Source organism: Phoca vitulina, unplaced genomic scaffold, assembly GCF_004348235.1.
Source record: "Phoca vitulina isolate PV1807 unplaced genomic scaffold, GSC_HSeal_1.0 scaffold13, whole genome shotgun sequence".
NCBI classification, from domain to species: domain Eukaryota; kingdom Metazoa; phylum Chordata; class Mammalia; order Carnivora; family Phocidae; genus Phoca; species Phoca vitulina.
This window is the reverse complement of record NW_022589716.1, coordinates 4,640,772-4,660,174: the sequence shown is the minus strand read 5'-3', so window position 1 is coordinate 4,660,174 and position 19,403 is coordinate 4,640,772. Positions and strand designations below refer to the sequence as shown.

General features: G+C 56.4%; 1 protein-coding gene across 1 annotated transcript in view; it reads right to left on the bottom strand.

Annotated features, from left to right (window-relative positions):
* The window catches only part of LIMD1 (LIM domains containing 1), a 66,944-nt gene extending 55,449 nt beyond the window's left edge, over nucleotides 1-11,495 (bottom strand). Inside the window, exon 1 of the mRNA XM_032412576.1 lies at nucleotides 9,721-11,495. Within this exon, the coding sequence (XP_032268467.1) occupies nucleotides 9,721-11,113 (1,393 nt within the window). The 5' untranslated portion in view covers nucleotides 11,114-11,495. The remainder of the gene's footprint in view (nucleotides 1-9,720) is intronic.
* Nucleotides 11,496-19,403: the final 7,908 nt, after the last annotated feature.

Genomic DNA, 19,403 nt, shown 5'->3' with positions numbered 1-19,403 from the left:
ACCTCCCTGCCCCACCGGGAAGCAATGCAAGCCACCGTGGGGGAGAGAGGAACAGGACGGGGACCTTTCAGCAGATGCAAAAGCCAGGGCGAGCCCTGACCGTCATGTGAGCAGATGTGGCCTCAAGTCGGTTCCGCCCTCCCGGAAGGGAGGCTCGGGAGGACGGGGAGGCTGCTGTTATGGTCAGAGAGGCTTCGGGCGGCAAAAGGCAAGCGGGCTGCTATCTGAGCATGCCGAAATGACCGCCACATGCTGTCCGGCCCAGAGCCTGCTGGGACATGTGCTCACCCCCAGACTCAGGGCCTGCACTGTAAGACGGCTGCCCTGTCCACTCATCCTCAAATTACCTCAGTCTCTACCCCTCCCAGGGTCAGCTGAAGGGCTGGTACACACTGAACTCAAGGCCCCTTCTCTCCAATGACAGGCGGCCTCAGAGCAGGCTTCCAGAATGTTCTACATACTGCAAATGCATGTGTGGATGGAGGTCCCTGAGAGGCTCCCAACAGACTTCCAGTAACCGGGAGTAACCAGTCCTTGCTCTCCTGGGACACGCAGAGTTGAGTCACAGGCCGAGAAAGATGAGGAAGGAACTTGGCCAAGTCTAAACTCATGGCTCTCAACACTTAAAAATAGCCTGGCCGTGGACCCTAAAGTATTCCCTTTGAAACGCTCAAGCAGAAAGTCTCCAGTCTTCCAACGTGACCCTGGCATTCCGTGTCCAGCTGGTTTCCCTGGGAGGGGACAAATGAAAAACAAAACCTGGAGCAGATATAAATATTTGCTGGCAAGTCCTACCCTGCCATTGATGCGCCCTGGGAATTCGGGAGGCCTGTTTTGTTGTTGGGTAAGGTTTCTGTTCATTTGCCAGTTGGACTCTGAGTGTCGTTTCATCCCATGTTCGGTTCTAAGCATCCTCGCCCAGTCCCGGGGTTGACACTGATCCTCAGGCCGAGGCATCCCGGCACACCCCTACCCTTGCCCACAACACTTGGGGGTGTCACAGGCTCCCCGAGAGCATGGCCTGCTGGTCCTAACCCACAACCATCAGAGGAACACAAGAAGTCAGGGGGTTCAGGGGTCATGGGCAGGTAAGGTCCCTGCGTGGCCTCTGGGTGTCCTTCTGAGCCTCGTGGTCCCACCTCGGGCCTGCAGGGAGGGGCTGGTGGCGGGCTCCTCCAGCCAGCTCAGGCGCCCCTCCATGCCCTGCCTCCCTCACTGCTCCACCACAGAAGGGGACGACCTCAGCCCTGACTGACTCAGGGCCGCATTCCCCCCGAAAGCTCCCTTTGTCAGAGAGCCACTGTGCTCCCAGGAGCTGACAGGCAGCGCAGCAGAGTAGTCACGACCTCAGACTCAGCCAGGCTCCTCGATACATGTATTCAGCAGGTTACTTAACCTCTGTGTACCTCAGTTGGCCCGCCTATAAAATGGGGCTAGTGAAACAGGCTTATTGGAAGGACTGAACAAACCAATGCCTGTGCGCTCAGCAACTCATTTTATTTTTTTTTATTTTTATTTTTTTTAAAGATTTTATTTATTTATTTGAGAGAGAGAGAATGAGAGACAGAGAGCATGAGAGGGAGGAGGGTCAGAGGGAGAAGCAGACTCCCCGCTGAGCAGGGAGCCCGATGCGGGACTCGATCCCGGGACTCCAGGATCATGACCTGAGCCGAAGGCAGTCGCTTAACCAACTGAGCCACCCAGGCGTCCCTCAGCAACTCATTTTAGCACAACTATCTCAGAGCCATAACCGCAGCTACAGATCCCTTCCCCTCCTCCCTTCACACCCCAACTGAAGCCCCTCCATTCCTCCAACAGACAGCCTCTGAGCACCTGCTACGTGGGCCCCTGACGGACCCTGCCCAGCATCCGCTGACCCAGCACCACCAACGCCATCACACGAGTCCAACGAGGAAGCCTGGTGCCAGGGAAATCAAGGTCAATCAAGGTCAGCAAGCCCCGCAGCCAGTGCTACTCGCTGTCCCCCGAATTGAGGACCCCACGTTTCATTAGAATGAGAGCCCCCAAAAGGCCTCCAGGGTGGGTGACCGACATAACACCAGGGGCTCCTTGTGTTTGATGCTTTCCTAGACATCTCTCCTTTCCTCACCCCACTTTCCTCAGACACACTCTGCAGAGCCCAGTGAGTGACCTCCGGCTGAGTAAACGCTTCTACATGTGGCCAGAGAGCCAAGAACAGCCGTGCATGATGCATCCTGAGTCACGGCGGGCTCTGCACTGGAAGCTTTCTGCACAAAATCTTCACCCTGATTATCCTAAGGGCGGCAGGCACCTCAGTGATTCATGGCTCTTGTTTCAGTTGTATGTATTTTCCAGATACTCTAAAGTAAAAATGATTACCATTTGCAATAGACAACGCAACCATAACTAAAATACAAAATTGCTCCTTGCTTCCGTAGAGGTCTGGGAGGGGGAGGGAAGGCTAGGCCATCCAGCCCCCGCCTTTCTGGGCTCTCACCGCTGCTGACAGTGAGGCTGCCCCGTCCCTGGGTTACTCAGTCAGCTAAAAGCCAGGCATCCGATGGGACCCAGAGTCACAGACACAGCGCTCTGGGCCAGGACGAGCCCTCAGAGGTCAGCGTGGCTCCACACCGAGGAAGAGCGGCTTGGCCACTGTCACGCCTCGGCCTACTGGTAGGATCAGGCTCAGAGCGCCTGGCTTCCTCACTCCCCAAATCGGGCCTTTCTTCCACAGTTCCTCATCCTGTGTGGGAGTCATAAATCAAAAGATATAAAGAAGGGGCGCCTGGGTGACTCAGTCGGTTAAGCGTCTAACTCTTGGCTTCAGCTCAGGTCATGATCTCAGGATCGTGGGATCGAGCCCCACATAGGGCTCCACACTCAGCCCAGAGTCTGCTTGAGATTCTCTCTCCCTCTCCCTCTGTCCCTCCCGCTCATGCTCTCTCTCTCTCTCTCTCTCTCTCTCAAATAAATAAATAAATAAATCTTTAAGGGTGCCTGGGTGGCTCAGTTGGTTAAGCGACTGCCTTCGGCTCAGGTCATGATCCTGGAGTCCCAGGATCGAGTCCCGCATCGGGCTCCCTGCTCTGCGGGGAGTCTGCTTCTCCCTCTGACCCTCCTCCCTCTCATGCTCTCTGTCTCTCATTCTCTCTCTCTCTCAAATAAATAAATAAAATCTTAAAAAAAAAAAAAAAAAAGAAATGTAAAGAAATATAACTTTGTTTTTAAACCTCTGGCAAGAACTGCCATGTCAGAAGGTCAGCTTCATGCTGTGGATTATTAATGGAAAAAACAAGACATTCTTTCCTGGTCACAGAGGAATAGAGCAGAAACATACCGTCCCAAGGAGGGAGGACGGCAGAGAGACAGTGTGTGACGGGACCTGGCCGACGCCGTGGGAACCTGACGTCGGGGCTCCAGCTGGAGACCCCCCTTCCTGGAGTGGGGTCGCAGGGGCAGGCATGTCTGTGCCAGACACAAGGACGCCGGCTGGGGAAGGGCAAGGACAAGGGCCCTGGGGGATGGGGGGAAACCCCAGGAGCTCAGGGCCCAGCAGTGAGGCTGGTGTGATGGAGCCCCTGAGCTCAGTGTGTCTGGGGGTGGGGGGGCCGAGCATGGCCTACCGGCCATGGTGAGGGAAGTGCGGGGTCACCGCCAGTCACGTTCTGTGCCTCCATCCGGTCACACAGGTGCGTTCACCTTGCAAGCGCCTATGACATGCGTATACTATACATCAATAGAAAGCTAAACACCATACGCCTTCCTGATTTTGAGAAGGAGATTACCTGGTCTACCAAAAACAACACACACAGGCTACCCGATTTCTAAAGGACTGGGTGTCTCTGTCCCGGGCCGCGCACTGCGGGGCGGGACAGGCAGAACCAGAATCTGGGGTGGCATTTACAGCAGTTACCCGGAGGATCAGAAATGTACTTCCGGGGCACCTGGGTGGCTCAGTCGTTAAGCGTCTGCCTTCGGCTCAGGTCATGATCCCAGGATCCTGGGATCGAGCCCCGCATCGGGCTCCCTGCTCAGCGGGAAGCCTGCTTCTCCCTCTCCCACTCCCCCTGCTTGTGTTCCTGCTTTCACTGTGTCTCTGTCAAATAAATAAATAAATAATCTTTACCAAAAAAAGAAAAAGAAATCTACTTCCGCAGCAACGAAAGCAGGGCTTGCTAGGTCCACACTGTGGCTCAGGGTCTCCGAAAGGAATCTGGGTATAAGTTCCCCGGGGAACCACGCTTGGTCCTGCCAGCTACTCAGAGCCAGATGGTTCATGAGCTTCTGGCACCTTCTCTTCTACTTCAGCCCCTCGTTTGGCTTTACCGAAATGCCTGGTATTTGGGGGGGTCATGGGGGCCTCTAGGGTTCATGCAGGCCTCTGTCCTGGAATCCTGGGGGGGGCTACCCTATTATAGGATTGCCCCATGTTATTTTCTCTTGCCAGGAAAAGTGCTCTGGAACCACCCTCAATTTTTCATTCGGGGCTAGATGTAAGCCCCACATTTCAAGCATCCACTGCTCATAAAGTCCGATAGGGAGTGCTTCAAAGGGCATTAAGACAATCCATGTGGTATTCGAGGTTTGCGAGACTGTCCACTAGGAAGGAGCAGATAGGACATTTATTTACACGGTCCTTGTCTGGACAGCTGTGTACTAGTCAAATGAAATCAGGTGTGACGGGCTCCCCGGCTCCCGGCGGGGGGAGGACTCACACCTGTTTACAGGCTCCCAGGCAAAGGCGGGTCTGCCGCTGCATCCGGAAGATCCATGGGGAAACAGGAAAACCAAGGACAGAAACAGCCTCTCCTCTCTCTGTGCAGGATGGGGAGGAGCCCGCCCATTCACTCGCTGGGTGAGGGAGACCCCGCAACCAACCTCTTCTACCCCCCCACCCCCCCACCCACATGCCTGACCAAGTCCGGCAGAGCCTCCTCCACTCCAGGGCAGAGTGTGGTGCTCTCCTTGGTGGCATTCGCAGTGACGGATCCCCAGACCCCCGGCCCGGAGGGAAGGCACAGGTCCTCCAGGCTCAGAGCCCACCGCTGCCCCCCGCAGCAGCTGTGTGCAGAGGGAATCTGGAGGGACAAACAGCAGCAGGCCAGCAGGTCCCCCCATGGGAGCGGTCAGAGCCCAACTGGTGTGAAGTGCCACCGCTTACACCTGTGTGATCCTGAGCAAGTCATGGGCCTCAGTTTCTCCCCCGGGAACAGAGACTACTGGTGTCTGACTGTGAAGGGTAACGCAGGGCACATCCCCAAAGCCCACCGCGCCAAGGGCCCTAGACAGACGCTCGCTAGGATCAGAGTCACGGAGCCCAAGGGTCACTGTACGAGGGGTCTCATGTGCCTGAGGACGGGGGCTGTGGTGGCCACTTTGAGGCGGTGGCCTCACCCGTCAGCCCCTCGGGCTCTGCCCCTGCTGCCCAGGGCCGCCTTCCCCGAGGTCAGGCCCTTCCCAGGGCGGCCCACACCTGATGACCGATCGAGGGGGGAGCGTGAAGGTCCAGACAGCTCCCCGCAAGTGGGGTCGTTTCTGAAGGGCCTCTCCAGCTCCGCGCTCCCTGCGGCTGGGCCCAGGCCCGTCAGGCCCGCACTGCGGCGGGAGCCTTCCTCTGCCCGCTCCCGCGTCCCTCCCCTCCTCCCAAGGGCTCCCCCTCAGAAGCCCCTGCGTGCCCCACTGTCTGAGTCAGCTTCCCGGGAAACCCAGGCCGTGACAGGTGGCTTCTCTGTATCCTTTTTCCTTGGGAAGGGAGGCGGGAACCCGTGGGAGGAAGACAGTGGATGCCGTGGTGGAAAAGGCCAGGAAAGTCAACAAAAGGCACGGTGACCTCTTCCCTTCCTCTGCAGTGTAAACAGTGGTGTTAAAGCAGGAGCCGCACGGTGGGGAGGGCAAAGCAACAGCACTCACCAAGCAGCATCCAGAATCTGTCCTGGCCTCTGTCCTCACGGGCAGAAAGACACCAAGAGACCACAGAGGAAGAACGAAGAAAAAAGAGGGGGAGAAGCAGCCCCTGGGACCACATGGTAGTGACCTCACAAAGACGGCCAAGGAAAGTGCCAGAAGCGTCCTTGGAGATGAGCAGATCGGTTACTGGAAAGTGAGGTGTCTTCAGACCTGTGTGTCCTCAAAGGCAAGAGCCCGAGGTCTTCCCACAGTGTAAACACCCACAGGGACGCCTCTGTTGGCCCCAGGAAGGGGCCTAAGTAACCAACCCAAACATCTCCTTTGCTTGGCTTCTGGCTAGACCTGCGTCAGCTCTGACGGTAACGACGTCCCTACCCTGCCTCTCGCTGCCAAGACCCTGTAGCGAGAGCCCTTCTTCTACTTGGAAGTAAAACTTCCTCCTAATTCAAGAAATGCAAGGTGTTGGGCAGACATGGTATTCCAAAGGACACCAGATCTAGGGAAGGGAAGGCCTCCGTGTGGGGAGCCCCTCAGCGGGGCCAGATGCTTCGCACCACAGATCGGGGGGTGGTGGGGAGCCCTAGAAGACAGGAGGGTTTGTCCAAGGTCCCCCAGCAGGGCGAGGCCAAGGACTGACCGCGAGAGGCTCCGATGAGAGACTTCCTCCTCGGCCACACGGCTGGCCACGGGAGGTGCGGCCAGCCACGGGAGAGCCGACAGAAGCCCGGCTGTCAAAGCTGCTGCGGGGCAGGGCCTGTCCTGTGTGCTGGGCCGTGCAGGCCCCGGCACAGCTCTGCAGAGAGCAACTAGAGAGGGCAGCCAGCCCCAGCCCCACAGTCCCACCGCTGGGGGTTCCTCCCACAGCTGGGCTTGCGCCCTGCAGATGGGCCCTTCTCAAGGTCCACCGGGACAGCTACTTCGTGACCCCGGGCACATCCACACAGCGGTCACACTGAGCCAGCTCAACACACGCTGACGTCCAGACACCCCGTTCGTGGCAAAGGCAAAGAGCAGGTGCACGGCATGGAGCACGGGGACTCACACACACACACATACACACACACACAGCACGAATATCCATTACACCCGGGGCACTTGACTAGGAGCCCAGGTGGGAAGGACACTCACTATTCACTGTGCGGTTTTTGGTTTGGTTTTTTTGTGTGGTCTTTTGAGTTTTCTACCCACAAATACCATGCTTAGGCAAAAAATAAAATAGGAGTCCACTTACATGAACTATCCAGAATAGGTCAGTCCACAGCAACAGAGCACATCTGGGTGGTTTCCAGAGGCTGGGAGGGAGGGAGAATGGGGAGCGACTGTTTTTTAGGGGTACGGGGTTTCCTCTCGGGGTAATCAAAATGTTTTGAAACTATTAGATTTGGTGTTTGTAAAACACTGAATGTACTAAATGCCGCTGAACTGTTTACTTTAAAATGGCTACTTTTGTGGTGTGTGATGTTCACCTCAATTAAAAATGAAAAACAAAGTCATAAAATAAATAAATACAGACATAAGACAGTTTTCCGCATCTGTGCTCGGGAGGCAGCATGGCGATGCTGGTTAGAGGCTTGGGCAGAGCGTCTGACCCGTGGGGCTCGACTCGCAGCTTCGCCCAGCACCTGGGAGGCCTCGGTTAAGTGATCGGACTTCCCTGGGGCTTTATGAAACAGGCCTAATGACAGAACCTGCTTGCCAAGGTGGTTGCAACTAGTAAATTAAATGGTAGAAGGTAATTGCCCAGCATGGGACCTGGTGCAGACTGGCCCCAGGGCCTTTGCTCCTGCTGTCTGCCCACCCAAAACGCCCTCCCCTGGGGCAGATGCTGCCTCCTTCAGGCCTTTCCTCAAATGCCACCTTCCTGATGGGGTGTTCCCTGGTCCCCTGACTTAAAACCGGAAACCTCCCTGCCAACACCAGCTCGGAGGCTCCGTCCCCTCCTCAACCTCTATCTCTCCCCAGGACTTGATTATGTATTTGGTCCACCTCCTGTCTCCTTCCACTGCGCTGTCTGTCCTGTTCATTGTGTACGCTGAGGCCTTGAGCAGGGCACGGCCCAAGGCAGGTGCTCAGTAAACACATGCTGAATGACTGGGATTAGCGAACACCTCTGCCCGGATCCGGTGTGTAAGCCTGCCTGCCTGACAAAATAAGACTGTTTTGTCGTTTAATGAGCTCAGAATTAAAAATCAGGCACCAGGGGCACCTGGGTGGCTCAGTCGTTAAGCGTCTGCCTTCGGCTCAGGTCATGATCCCAGGGTCCTGGGATCGAGCCCCGCATTGGGCTCCCTGCTCGGCGGGAAGCCTGCTTCTCCCTCTCCCACTCCCCCTGCTTGTGTTCCCTCTCTCGCTGTCTTTCTCTCTGTCAAATAAATAAAATAAAATCTTAAAAATAAAATAAAATAAAATAAAAATCAGGCACCAGTTTACAGTATTTCCAGCTAAGTGTTATCCCCCCGGGGCAGGGGGGCGGCGGGAAATCTGCAAAGGGAAAGAGACAGCAGTAAGATGGTGCTGTATGCCCTGGAACATAAGCCAACAGTCACCCCAACCTCTCAGTGCCCTTTGTGCTGTGAGGGCTGGTCCCATGAGGCTTCAGGAGGCTACAGACCACCGCGCTGCCATGGGCACCCGGGACCCCGTCCCTCCAAGCACCTGGGCCAAAGCCAGTCATTCACGGAGAGCTGACAACAGTACGGCCTTCCCCGGCCCTGCCCTCCTCCGGGGGCCCAGCAGGCACCCTCCTGGGACTCAGCTTCCCAAGGCTCTCAGGCCTCAGAGGGGGAGATCGTGACCCCAATCCTCCAGAGTTCAAAAATGGGGGGGGGGGGAGAAAAGACAAAAACCCTCAGACTCTTCTAAAAATAGGCTTTCTGGTTAGTTCTCCTATGAGACCACGACACCATGACTCCACAGAACAACAGATCTGCTTTCTCGCGGCCTCCAAACCCTGTGCAGAGCGAAAGAAAAAGCTGATGCCAGCAGTCGCCAAGAGTTCAAGGTCTGAGAAAGAGACTAAAACAAGACCCCGAAACTGTGAGTAACACCAGCAAGGAAGCCTCTTCCATCCCATCGGGCACTGAGGCTGTGGGTATCACCTGGCTTCGAGCTGGAACCGAGGTGGGGGTTGAGTTCAGTTCGGAGACACCTAGTCCACAGGTCTCAAATTTCCCCGAGAGTCAACACATCGCTTGCTTTCTAGCCAGTTCCCAGGTGAAGGGATGCTGCTGGTCCAGAGACTACACTTTGAGAACCACTATTGCTCGAGAGCAAAGCCTTCCACGTTAGTCTTGCAACTGCACACAGGACCTGCACACGCGTGCACACACGCACACACGCACACACACACACACACACACACACACGGGGCCAGAGAGAGCGCCCCCGCCCAGCCGCTGGTCCTCAGATAGCCAGACCTGCCTGGCCCAGCCGCCAGTGGATGGAACCCACAGGGGTACTTGGACCCCAGAAGCTGTTCCCATTCAAGTCCTGCACGAGCCAATCACTGCGAGAGGCTCTGGGGCACACCCGAAACCCCTGAAACCCAGAGTCACAGCATTTCCCTTTTTTGAGAGCAGTCATGAGCCATCCTGCCCCGCTTCCCCCCATGCACGTGGGTAATCCCCAGCTGCAAGATCCGCTTTCTGCTCAGGGATGCTTTCAAGTTTCTGAATCTGAAGATGCAGCCAAAAGAGGAAACCACACATTAGAAAAAAAAAAAAAAGGGCGTGGCACTCAAGGGGAGCTACAGCATCCCTGATGGGGAGCACCTCCCCCAAATGCAGGGATCTTGTCACCCACGGTGGGCAATGCCACCAATCTCTCACTCACCAAAGTAATCGGCCTTCGGGTGCGCATCCATTTCACGCTCCAGACGTTGGGTGAGGGCTTCTAATTTCAATTCGGCGGCTGAGGGCCCCAGCTCAGGGCCTGGGATGAGGGTCTGGCAGGGCAGCCTCACCCTGGGGGGGCTGGGGCTCTCCGGGAGCCCAGGCCCCAGGCTGCCATCTGACGACCAGCCAGGGGGACCTTTACAAGATAACTCAGGCGGAGTGGACATCACTGGATGGACAAGGCTGGTGGGGCTGAGCTTGGGACCAATGCCAGGGTCTGTGCAGACTGGCTTAGGACCCAGCCCAGGGGCCGCACCCAACTGCAAACTGTCCATGCTGGCTGGTGAGGATGATGAGGCAGAACTAGAAAGGTAAGATTTGGGTCCGTCTTGGAACCAGGGTTGAGGGTCCACCATGGGTTTGGGCATCGTGCCTGAAGCCTCACTCCCCACCCCCGAGTTTGTTCTTGGAAGAGCTCCTTGGCTGGGGCAGCTCTGGGCCAAGGGTACTAAGAAAGAGGGGGGCCTGGGCTGAGGCGGCCCCAGGAGGGCCCCGTTTTCCGGGCCTGGGGAAGAGAGGCCAGGGCTCACCCGCTGGGAGGAGGCGGTAGTCCAAAGCCCAGCTGGCTTCTCATCACCACGGTCACCACCACCACCATCCTGGCCGGTCTCAAATGACTTGCTGGAGCTCGGGGAGAGCTGAGGCTGGTACAGGGGATGGTCCCTGGAGGGTTTGGGCAGTGGTGTGTCAGTCCCTGGGGTGCCAGGCCACCCGCTCCCTGCGCCCGGCCTGACGCTGGGGGACACTCCTGGTTCATCTGCCCACTTTGGGCTTGCCAAGGAGAGATTGTCGTAATAGTCTCCGTGCGTGAGGCAGGAAGGATCCTCGCAGGGGCCCACCTGGCGGAAGGCAGACATCTCCCAGCTTGCCAGGCTCTCCTTGGAGCCACAGTCCTGGCTGCCATGGCTTGCGCTGCGGGCAAAGGGCCTGGCCCTCTGCTCCTGGGGTGGGTACAAGGGTTGGCCGGGGGCCATGCAGGTGGCTGTCCCAGGACCCACTGTCGAGGCAGCTAGAGGGGGCTTGGCTGCACCATCCACGGTCAGCTTGCTGCTCACACCGGCTTCCCGGCGGGCCTCTGGGCCCGGGGGGGCCCCACCGTTGACCGGGCCTCGGCTCCCCCTGGGCAGGGTCTCGTCCTGCAAGAGCTGTTGTTGCTGCTGGAGGTGGATTTTGGCCATTTTGGTGGCAAACACCCGGCGTGTTTCCTCAAACTCGGGGTTGTTGCCTGCCCCCTTGTCCACTCGGAAGAGTCCATCCTTGGAGGCCTCGTACATGTTCAGGTCCTCAATGAATTTACTGGCCTCCAGGCCCAGGTCGCCGTACTTATCCATGTCGCAGACGGCTGTCAGAGCCTAGCGAGGTGTCGGGGGAGTGTGTGCGGGTGGGGGAGCTCGGCCGCTGACGGGCAGGGGTCAAGTCCAGCCGGGGACAGGTAAAGCCTTCCACCGGCCCGGCGTGACAGTCATGACCCAGGTCCGGCAGAAGTTGAGGCCTCGAGGCCAGCTGGACCAAGCTCGCTTCCAACTCCCTTTCCCCTCAGAGGTGTCCACGTGGGGCCAGCTGGTGGCGCTTCACCGTCCCAGCCTGCTGTGCGTTCTTTTCTCTTTTTCAAATCCTAAAAGGAAAAAGAAATAGAAAAAAAAACCAATCTCCTCCGTGAGCGATCAAACTCGGAAACCGACGCCGAGAGCAGCCGCGGGACGGGGCCGGGGGGCAGCGGGCTCGGCCGAGAAGGCGGAGGCCGCCGGACCGGCCGCAGCGGAGGCGCGGCGGCCGCAGGCGCAGGCTCGTCCCGGGCGCTGGGGGCTCGCGGCTCCGGGGCGGGCGCGGAGAGGGGCGCGCAGACGGGCGCACGGGCCGGGCAGGAAGTCCGCGGCAGCCGCGGCGGGCGGCCTATTGTGCGATGGCGGCGGCGGCCGGGCGCGCGCGGGCCGGAGGGCGGCGGGACGCGGAAGTGAGCGCGCCGGACGCAGTCCCCGCCGCTCGGTGGCCGGCCGGGCACGTCCCGGGCCGCGAGGAGGCGGAGGCGGGGAGGCGGCCGAGGGGCGGGGTCGGCGGCGGGCGGGCGCCCCGGGGCGGGCCTGCGCCTCGCCGCGTGGCCCCAACGCCCGCACCCCGGCCGGGCTGGGGGACGCGGGACCGCGTCAGAGCCGGCGAGTGGGCATCGCGCGGGGGCTGCCCCGGCCACCTCGGTCCCCGGCGATCCGGGCCCCGCTCCCGGGCCCCGGTCCCGCCCCGCCTCTGGCCGCGCTGGGCGAGAGGGGAGGGGGGTGCCTCCGCGCGGAGACCGCTGGCGGGTGGCCCGGGCGGCCTGCGGGGGCCCGCGACGTGCCGCTTGGGAGTTTGCGGGAGTCTCGAGGGCCCGCGCTCCTCGCCCCACCGTGCCTCAGCTTCCCGGGGGGGGGGGGCCAGGCAACCCCGTGCGCCTCCGAGGCCGCCTCCGCCCGGGCCGTGCCAGCCTCCCGGCTTGCCCGAGGTGCGCGATCGGAGGCCCGGGATCTCACCCGGGGCTGGCCCGAAGTTCTGTTTAACAGGTGGGCAGACTAAGGCATAGAAGGGGTAGAGTCCGAGATGCCAACGTGGGAGCCCAGGGCCTCTGAAAGGGGAAAGAGAAAAAAAAGTCACATTGTTCCCCGGAGCGCGCGCCTTTAAGGCGCTCAGCGCAGCAATAAAAACACGCACCCTGGTGACTCCTCATTCATATGGGGATTCCTGAACCCGACCCCCCCCCCCCCCCCCGGTCCCCGCGACCGCGGGGGGCGCCGGGCCTGACTCCAGGGCGCCCCCGCATGGCCCGGCGCTCTCGGCACCAACTCCGAGGTGACCCTGGAGAGGTGTCTTTGCGCACACAGGCAGCCAGAGTGATCCTAAGGCAAATACCAGACCAGTCACTTCCTGCTTAAACCCTCAATGCTTTCCCGGGCTTAGATTGAAATCAGCTCCCTACCAGGGCCTTCCCCAACCTGATTTGGGAGCCTCCCACCGCTGTGCTCCAGCCACAGGAGCTTCCTGGTGTCTGCCCAGAGCCTGACCTTGAACTTAACGTGGCTCATCCTTCCCATGTCTGCTGAAATCACCTCCTCCTAGAGGCCTTCCTTTTAGGCACCCTCTTTATTTTCTGATCGGTCTTGATCACTATTTATAATTCTTTATCTGTTTACATGCAGTGTGTTTGGTGGGCGGTTGGTTTTCCGCCTCCTTAGACTGTTATCTGTATGCCCAATGACTGGTACATAGTTCCTGATGGTTGAAAAAGTGATTTAGTGACTGTCTGCCAGGACCGTGGTAAGGAACAAATAATATACATAAAAGTGCTTTGTGTATAGTTACCAGGAAGCTTGTTGAAAATACAGAAATTCACGACTCCCCCCCCCCCCCCCGCCCCATCCAACCTACTAAACCAGGATCTTCATTTTAACACGATTCCAGGTGCTCTGTTTGCACAACAGTGGAAAAAGCACTGCAGTAGAGAACTATATAGGATGAGGTATTTTTACTTTTACAAAGCCGTTTAATGATTTTATCTACAAAAGTAATACCTGGTTATGACAGCAACTTTGAACAATACAAGGATACATAAACTTTTGAAAAGTTGCCCACAATCCCCCTGTTCAGAGATCATTATTATTAAACAGTCCTTATGTATTCAAGTAATACTTATTCATTAATAACTGGGCTTCCTCACAAAGTGAGTGATAGGCTTATGAACTTTCTAGAACAGTGATTCTGAGTATGGTCCTGGAGCCAGCTGCAGCAGCATCACCTGGAACTGGTCTAAACCTGTGGTTCCCAAACTTGAACATGCATCAGAATTCCTTAGGGAGCTTATTAAACACTGGTTGCTGGGGGGGCGGTGGGGAGCGCCTGGGTGGCTCAGTCGGTTTAAGCATCTGCCTTTGGCTCAGGTCATGATCCCAGGGTCCTGGGATTGAGCCCCACATTGAGTTCCCTGCTTGGCGGGGAGCCTGCTTCTCCCTCTCCTACTGCTCCCCCTGCTTGTGCTCTCTCTCTCTCTCTCTCAGTGAGTAAAATCTTAAAAAAAAAAAAAGAAAGAGAGAAAGCAAGCAAGCAAGCTGTGGCCCATTTTCCCTGACCCCCGAGTATTGGGGATGCAGCTGACAAAGTGCTGGGAGCACGTGGCCATCCCTCTGTCAAGACCGACAAGCCCAGAGCCAACCTCCTGGGTGTTCAGTTCTAACAGCTGGAACCCTGGTACTAGAGTCACGAACACCTGCCAGGGCCTCTTGTAAACCAGTTTTCTCTTTTCATGCTAACTTGGCAGCAGGGCCTGGGCCCAGAATCCTTGGTCCCTCCCTGCTCCCCACTCCAACCCTCATTTTGCCTTGCCTGGAGGGCTCAGAAGCCATGAGTTTTACTCCCCATCCCCACTGCAGTTCTAGAAGCTACCGCACCCTCTCCACCAACTAAACACAGACACCTGAACCCACCATGTGCATATTTTCTCACCAGACTGGCTTGTCCCCTCTCGGTCCATGGAGTACCTTATACCTTTACAAAGCAGCTTGTAAAGATGGCATCCCGTGAGCTTCAAACCACATAATATACTACTAGGAAGGGGTACTCAGACATGGCCAGCAGCCCACTGGATATTTAACCACTGCTGTTTAATATTTAAAAGACAGACATATTTTCCCATTCTGTGCCCAACATTTAGAATCCCAGCCATGATTATTTACTGTAGGCCAGTTTTGTCTGTTCTGTGTGCTTGGAAACATCTGTTGATTAGAATCTCACAATATGTGTTAATCCTTGCGCATCAGTTGTTTAAAAAGCAAAAATACTGAAAAGCTCAATATTTTTATCCATCAGTAGGCAGCGCATGGATAGTTTTGTTTTCGCGTTTACCGATAATGTTTTGTTTTGTTGGGTGAGAAATGTCCCACATTCTGTTTTACCAGGAAAGTTGTTCCAAGGCAGTGATCATTCCCCATGGCCCTGCCTGGAGGACCAAAGCTATTATCAACACGCAGTTTTCCTTTAGTCTTGAAGCTTATTTTCACGAGCATACGGATGTAAAAAATACCTGCCTTCAGGGTGCCTGGGTGGCTCAGTCAGTGAAGCGTCCCACTCTTGATTTCGGCTCAGGTCATGATTGCAGGGTCATGAGATAAAGCCCTGTGTCAGGCTGCGTGCTGGACGAGGGACCTACTTAAGATTCTCTCTCTCCCTCTGCCCCTCCCCCCACCCCTCTCTCCCTCTTAAAAGTGCCCACCCATGAACACACTTGTGAAATGTGGTATTTTCAACCTGACCTGCCTAGAATCTCAGTAACATCCATCAGGTCCTACACCTCTTCAGCTCCAAACCCGCCAGCAGCATCCCGAACCACGCTGAGAACAAGATCCTCCCCTTGACCCCATGTGATCGGGCCTCTTGCCACCTGTGCCTACCTCCTAATTTCCCTCTATCTCCCCTTCTTCCTCCATTCCAGCCACACTGGCTTCCTCACCATCCCTGGCTCATGCCCTCACCTTGCTTTCATTCACTCACTGAACAAACGTTACTGAGCACCTAGGATGCCCTGGGCCCTTTTCCAGGTGCTGAGGATACGGCAGTGAACAAAATAGACATGCCTGTCCTGTCTGGACTTACATCCCAGTGGGGCAGGATAGACAATAAACAAAGCAGATACATGGCTCATGGAGGACACGAGAAAGTGAGGAGAGAGGCGGCGGAAGATGAAACCAGGAAGAGGATGAGGAGGGGACGCCATTTTGAACGCACCGGTCAGGGACAGTCTCACTGAGCACAGACTCGAAGAAGAGCAAATGGAAGGAGCCCATGTTGGAGACGGACATCTAAATAGCTCTCCTCAGGAGTTTTGTTGGGTAAAGTGGAATAGAGGGGGAAATGCCATCAAGAGAGGCTTTTTTCGATTTTTTTTTTCAATATGGGAAATGGTACATGTTTCTATGCCAATGGGAATGGCCCACTGAGGTAGGTGGGAGTTGGGGGAGGAGAATTGCTCTTGGAGGAGAGAGAGAGAAGGGAATGTTTGGAGGGACATGCCTGAGTAGCAGAGAGGGCTGGGCTCCACTGCCTATTTCATCAATGGTAATAGAAAGGATGTGGGCAAGATTCAGGTAGGTAGGTATCTAAGGCATCGGAATCTTAGAGTGGTACGTAGGTCTTCTGATTACTTTAATTTCCTCAGTGAAAGAGGAAGTAAGGAGAGTTAGCTGAGAGGGAGGCCAGGGAAATTGCTGTTGGGAACCTGCCATCTAGGGGAGTGGGAGAGTGAATGGCCTGGAGAAGCATGGAAACTTCCCCTTGGCTCCCAACCCCAACGCTGAGATCTGGGGCATGGATTTCAATGAGGCCAGCCAGCACAGTGGCGTGTTTTTCTCTAGCCAAGGTTCATTGCACAGATGTGGGTGTGAGGTAGGTGGAGAGCTGGATCTAACCAGGACGGGCTTCTGCCAAGTGAGTGCAACATAAATAGAGTGGGCAAGACAGTTGCCATTTCTCCTGCCTCCACCCTGCTCCCCTCCCCCGATGTCCCTTATCCGTGTGACTCCCTGGCTTATAACCCTCAGGTCTGCCCTCAGCAGTCTCTTCTCCGGGAAGTCCTTCTCAACTCCCTTTCTCCAACCCCATTCACACCTGACACAGCAGTGAACGTCTGTCTCCTCACTAGGAGGCAAACCTCACCAGGCTATGGATCATTGGTCATTCTACTCATCGCTACGCCCCAGGAACCTAGAACGATGCTGGGCACATGGTGGGGCCCCCCAAAATGCTTGGTAGATATATCAGAAAAGGGAGTACAGGCATTATCATCTATAGGTGGACAAAATTCATTGGACTTACCTGTGACCCAGATTTGGAGAGACAAAGAGGAGGCTGTATTATTAACCTGGTAACTTTGTGTGTCCCTGCAAACCTTCTATGGAGCTTGATGATTCCCTTACACAAATATTTGATCTACATCACATATCCTCTATCTTGCTAGTCAAGAGTATGACTATACATAAATACGTGGGTGTGTATTTTAATGTATAAAGGATATTTGACTTAAGAATATGTTTGCATGCAAATAAATAAAATCTTTAAAAAAAATGGGGCCCCTGGGTGGCTCAGTCATTAAGCGTCTGCCTTCGGCTCAGGTCATGATCCCAGGGTCCCGGGATCGAGCCCCACATCGGGCTCCCTGCTCAGCGGGAAGCCTGCTTCTCCCTCTCCTACTCCCTCTGCTTGTGTTCCCTCTCTCACTGTGTCTCTCTCTGTCAAATAAATAAATAAAATCTTTAAAAAAAAAAAAAGAATACATTTGCATGCATACACGTGTATTTTTTATATAGGTGAATTGTTGACTACAGGGCATTTGAAAACCCCTAATCCAAGAGACTGCAGGAATCAGCGGTGCCCAGGCAGCCCGCGAATTACCAAGGCCCCCGTCTTTAGACAGAGCCCTGCTTATTTTGCCGTTAACTGAAAGGGCCTTTTCTGTCGCTTTTGCTTGGCTGCAGGGAATGTCCCCGCACACAATGCTGTGTGTGTCCCAAAGCTGGAGGGCCACTTCAGGGAAAGCTCTGAAAAGGATCTTTATATTTCGGCCGAACAGATGGATGAAGAATTAAGAACCCAGGTTCCTCTGGGCTCTTTCCATCCCCCGGATGCCCAGAGCAGGCCAGGAAACCTTGGCCCCTCCAAATCTGTTTCCCGGAACTCGGGCCGCTCTGGCCTCGGGTTTCACTGTGCGATTGCCCAGAGGATGGAGAGAAACAGACGTGATGAAGGCCTTTTCCTGGGGCTTTGTGTCATGATCGTCTGCCCTGGAAGGCTGCCCAGGCCAGACCCAGATGTTCGGACCGTGACCTTGCCGTGTGCGGCCGCTGGAGCCCTCTCTCCACTGGTCTCAGGCCCACGCCCCGGGCCTTGCACCACACGGGGAAGGCCCAGCTGCGGGCATGTGCCTGGCCACAGGGCCCCACGTGGCTCCCACACACCCACAGGGGCGGGGGGGCCCCCCCTGGCCCCCCTGGCCCCGGCCCAACCCCGCCCAGCACCATCTGCTCTGAGCGCCACCAAAGATACTTCACAGGACACCGTGAACTGGTTGCTCCTTTACGAATCAGCTCCAGGGTCTGCTTCCTCTTTCTGACTTTTTAACAAGTAAAACACGCCTGTAGCTTCAAATGCAAAAGGTGTCCATGAGCACCGGGTGAAAAGTCTGTGTCCTCCCCGGCCCGCCCGTGCCCCCTCCAGAGACAGCCACCATCTATGACCGACGTCCCCGTCGTCCTGCCTTCCTTCTCTGTGACGCGGAAAGTACCACGGCACCGCCCCTTGCCTTGTGCACGCGACAGGGCCCTTGAAAACCTTTTCACGTCACTTCACACGCAGCTGCCTCGTTCTTTGTGAGGCCTGACGCTTCTCTCTCTGGTTGTCACGGACGTTTTAACCCGTCCCCGATTCCCAGACCTGCAGGCTCTCTCCACGCTCCTCCCAGTCCCCACACAGCAGCAACGGCTCACTCGCACGCCATGTCACACCTGCACTGGTGCGTCTGTGGGATAAAGCCACGAGGCAGGCGTGTTCCCGAAAACTCCACCTTGCTGCGGAAATGACTGGGTGCCTGGGTCTCTTCACTCACCCCAAGGAGGTCTGCACCTACTCACCTCCGCTCTCTACATCCAGGGGCGTGACAGTGTTGAATCCCCTTAAGGGCTCATCAGAGAGGTCCTGGGATCCACTCCTTTGTATTGAAGAGGAAACCGAGGCACAGAGGAACTAAGTCCCGCCTCGGGGAGGCAGTGGATCTGGGATGGGCACCAGGCAGCCCAGCCGTGTGCCACCCCACCTGTCATGACACGGTCGCCTGAGTGCTCGCTCGGCTGCCGAAGCCCCTGCAGCGGCTTCCAGGGTGCGCGTATCAGCGGATCCCTGCCTCCCAAGTCCGCAGGGGAACCACGTCTTCTGTTCCCAGCACCGCTGTGTGCCCCCGGGGGGAGGCGGGCCTGCAAGCTCCCTGTGGGCGGGGACGGGGTCTGCCTGCTCCACTTGGGATCTCGCACGCTGCTCAATGAATTATTACTGAATGAAGCGGTATCGTCCTGGAAAATGATGATGCCAATCATAGCTGGCATTCATGGGGCGCTAAGAGCTCACATAAATTACCTCCTTTAATTTTCACAACAGCTCAGAGGTAAATCCCATTATTATTTCCACTTCACAGATGGAGAAACAGAGGCTCTCAGGGGCACGCAGCTGGTAGGCAGAGGGCCCAGGGCCCAGTCCTGCACCATTCCGAGAGAGGAAAGAGCCAGAAAATGAGGCTGAGGTGAGTGGCCAGGGAGGCAGGAAGAGAAGAGAAGAAAGAGCGTCTGGGAAATTGAGAGAGGAAGGTGGCGAAATTGAGAGAGGAAGGACCACGCGCCGTGCCACGTGGAGGTCATTGACAGGACCAGTTTCTGTGGCGAGTGGCACCACTTTTCCCAGGCTCGTGGCCTGGGCCTGCATCTGTTTTATGTGGGTAATAAGAAGTGGGTAATTCCAGAAGGGCAGAGGACGTGGGGAGGTTCGTGCTACCTTTGTAAAGCAACATCAAAAAGGAAAAAGTACCCGTGACGTTTTCATTAATCGGCAGTGTGGTTGGGT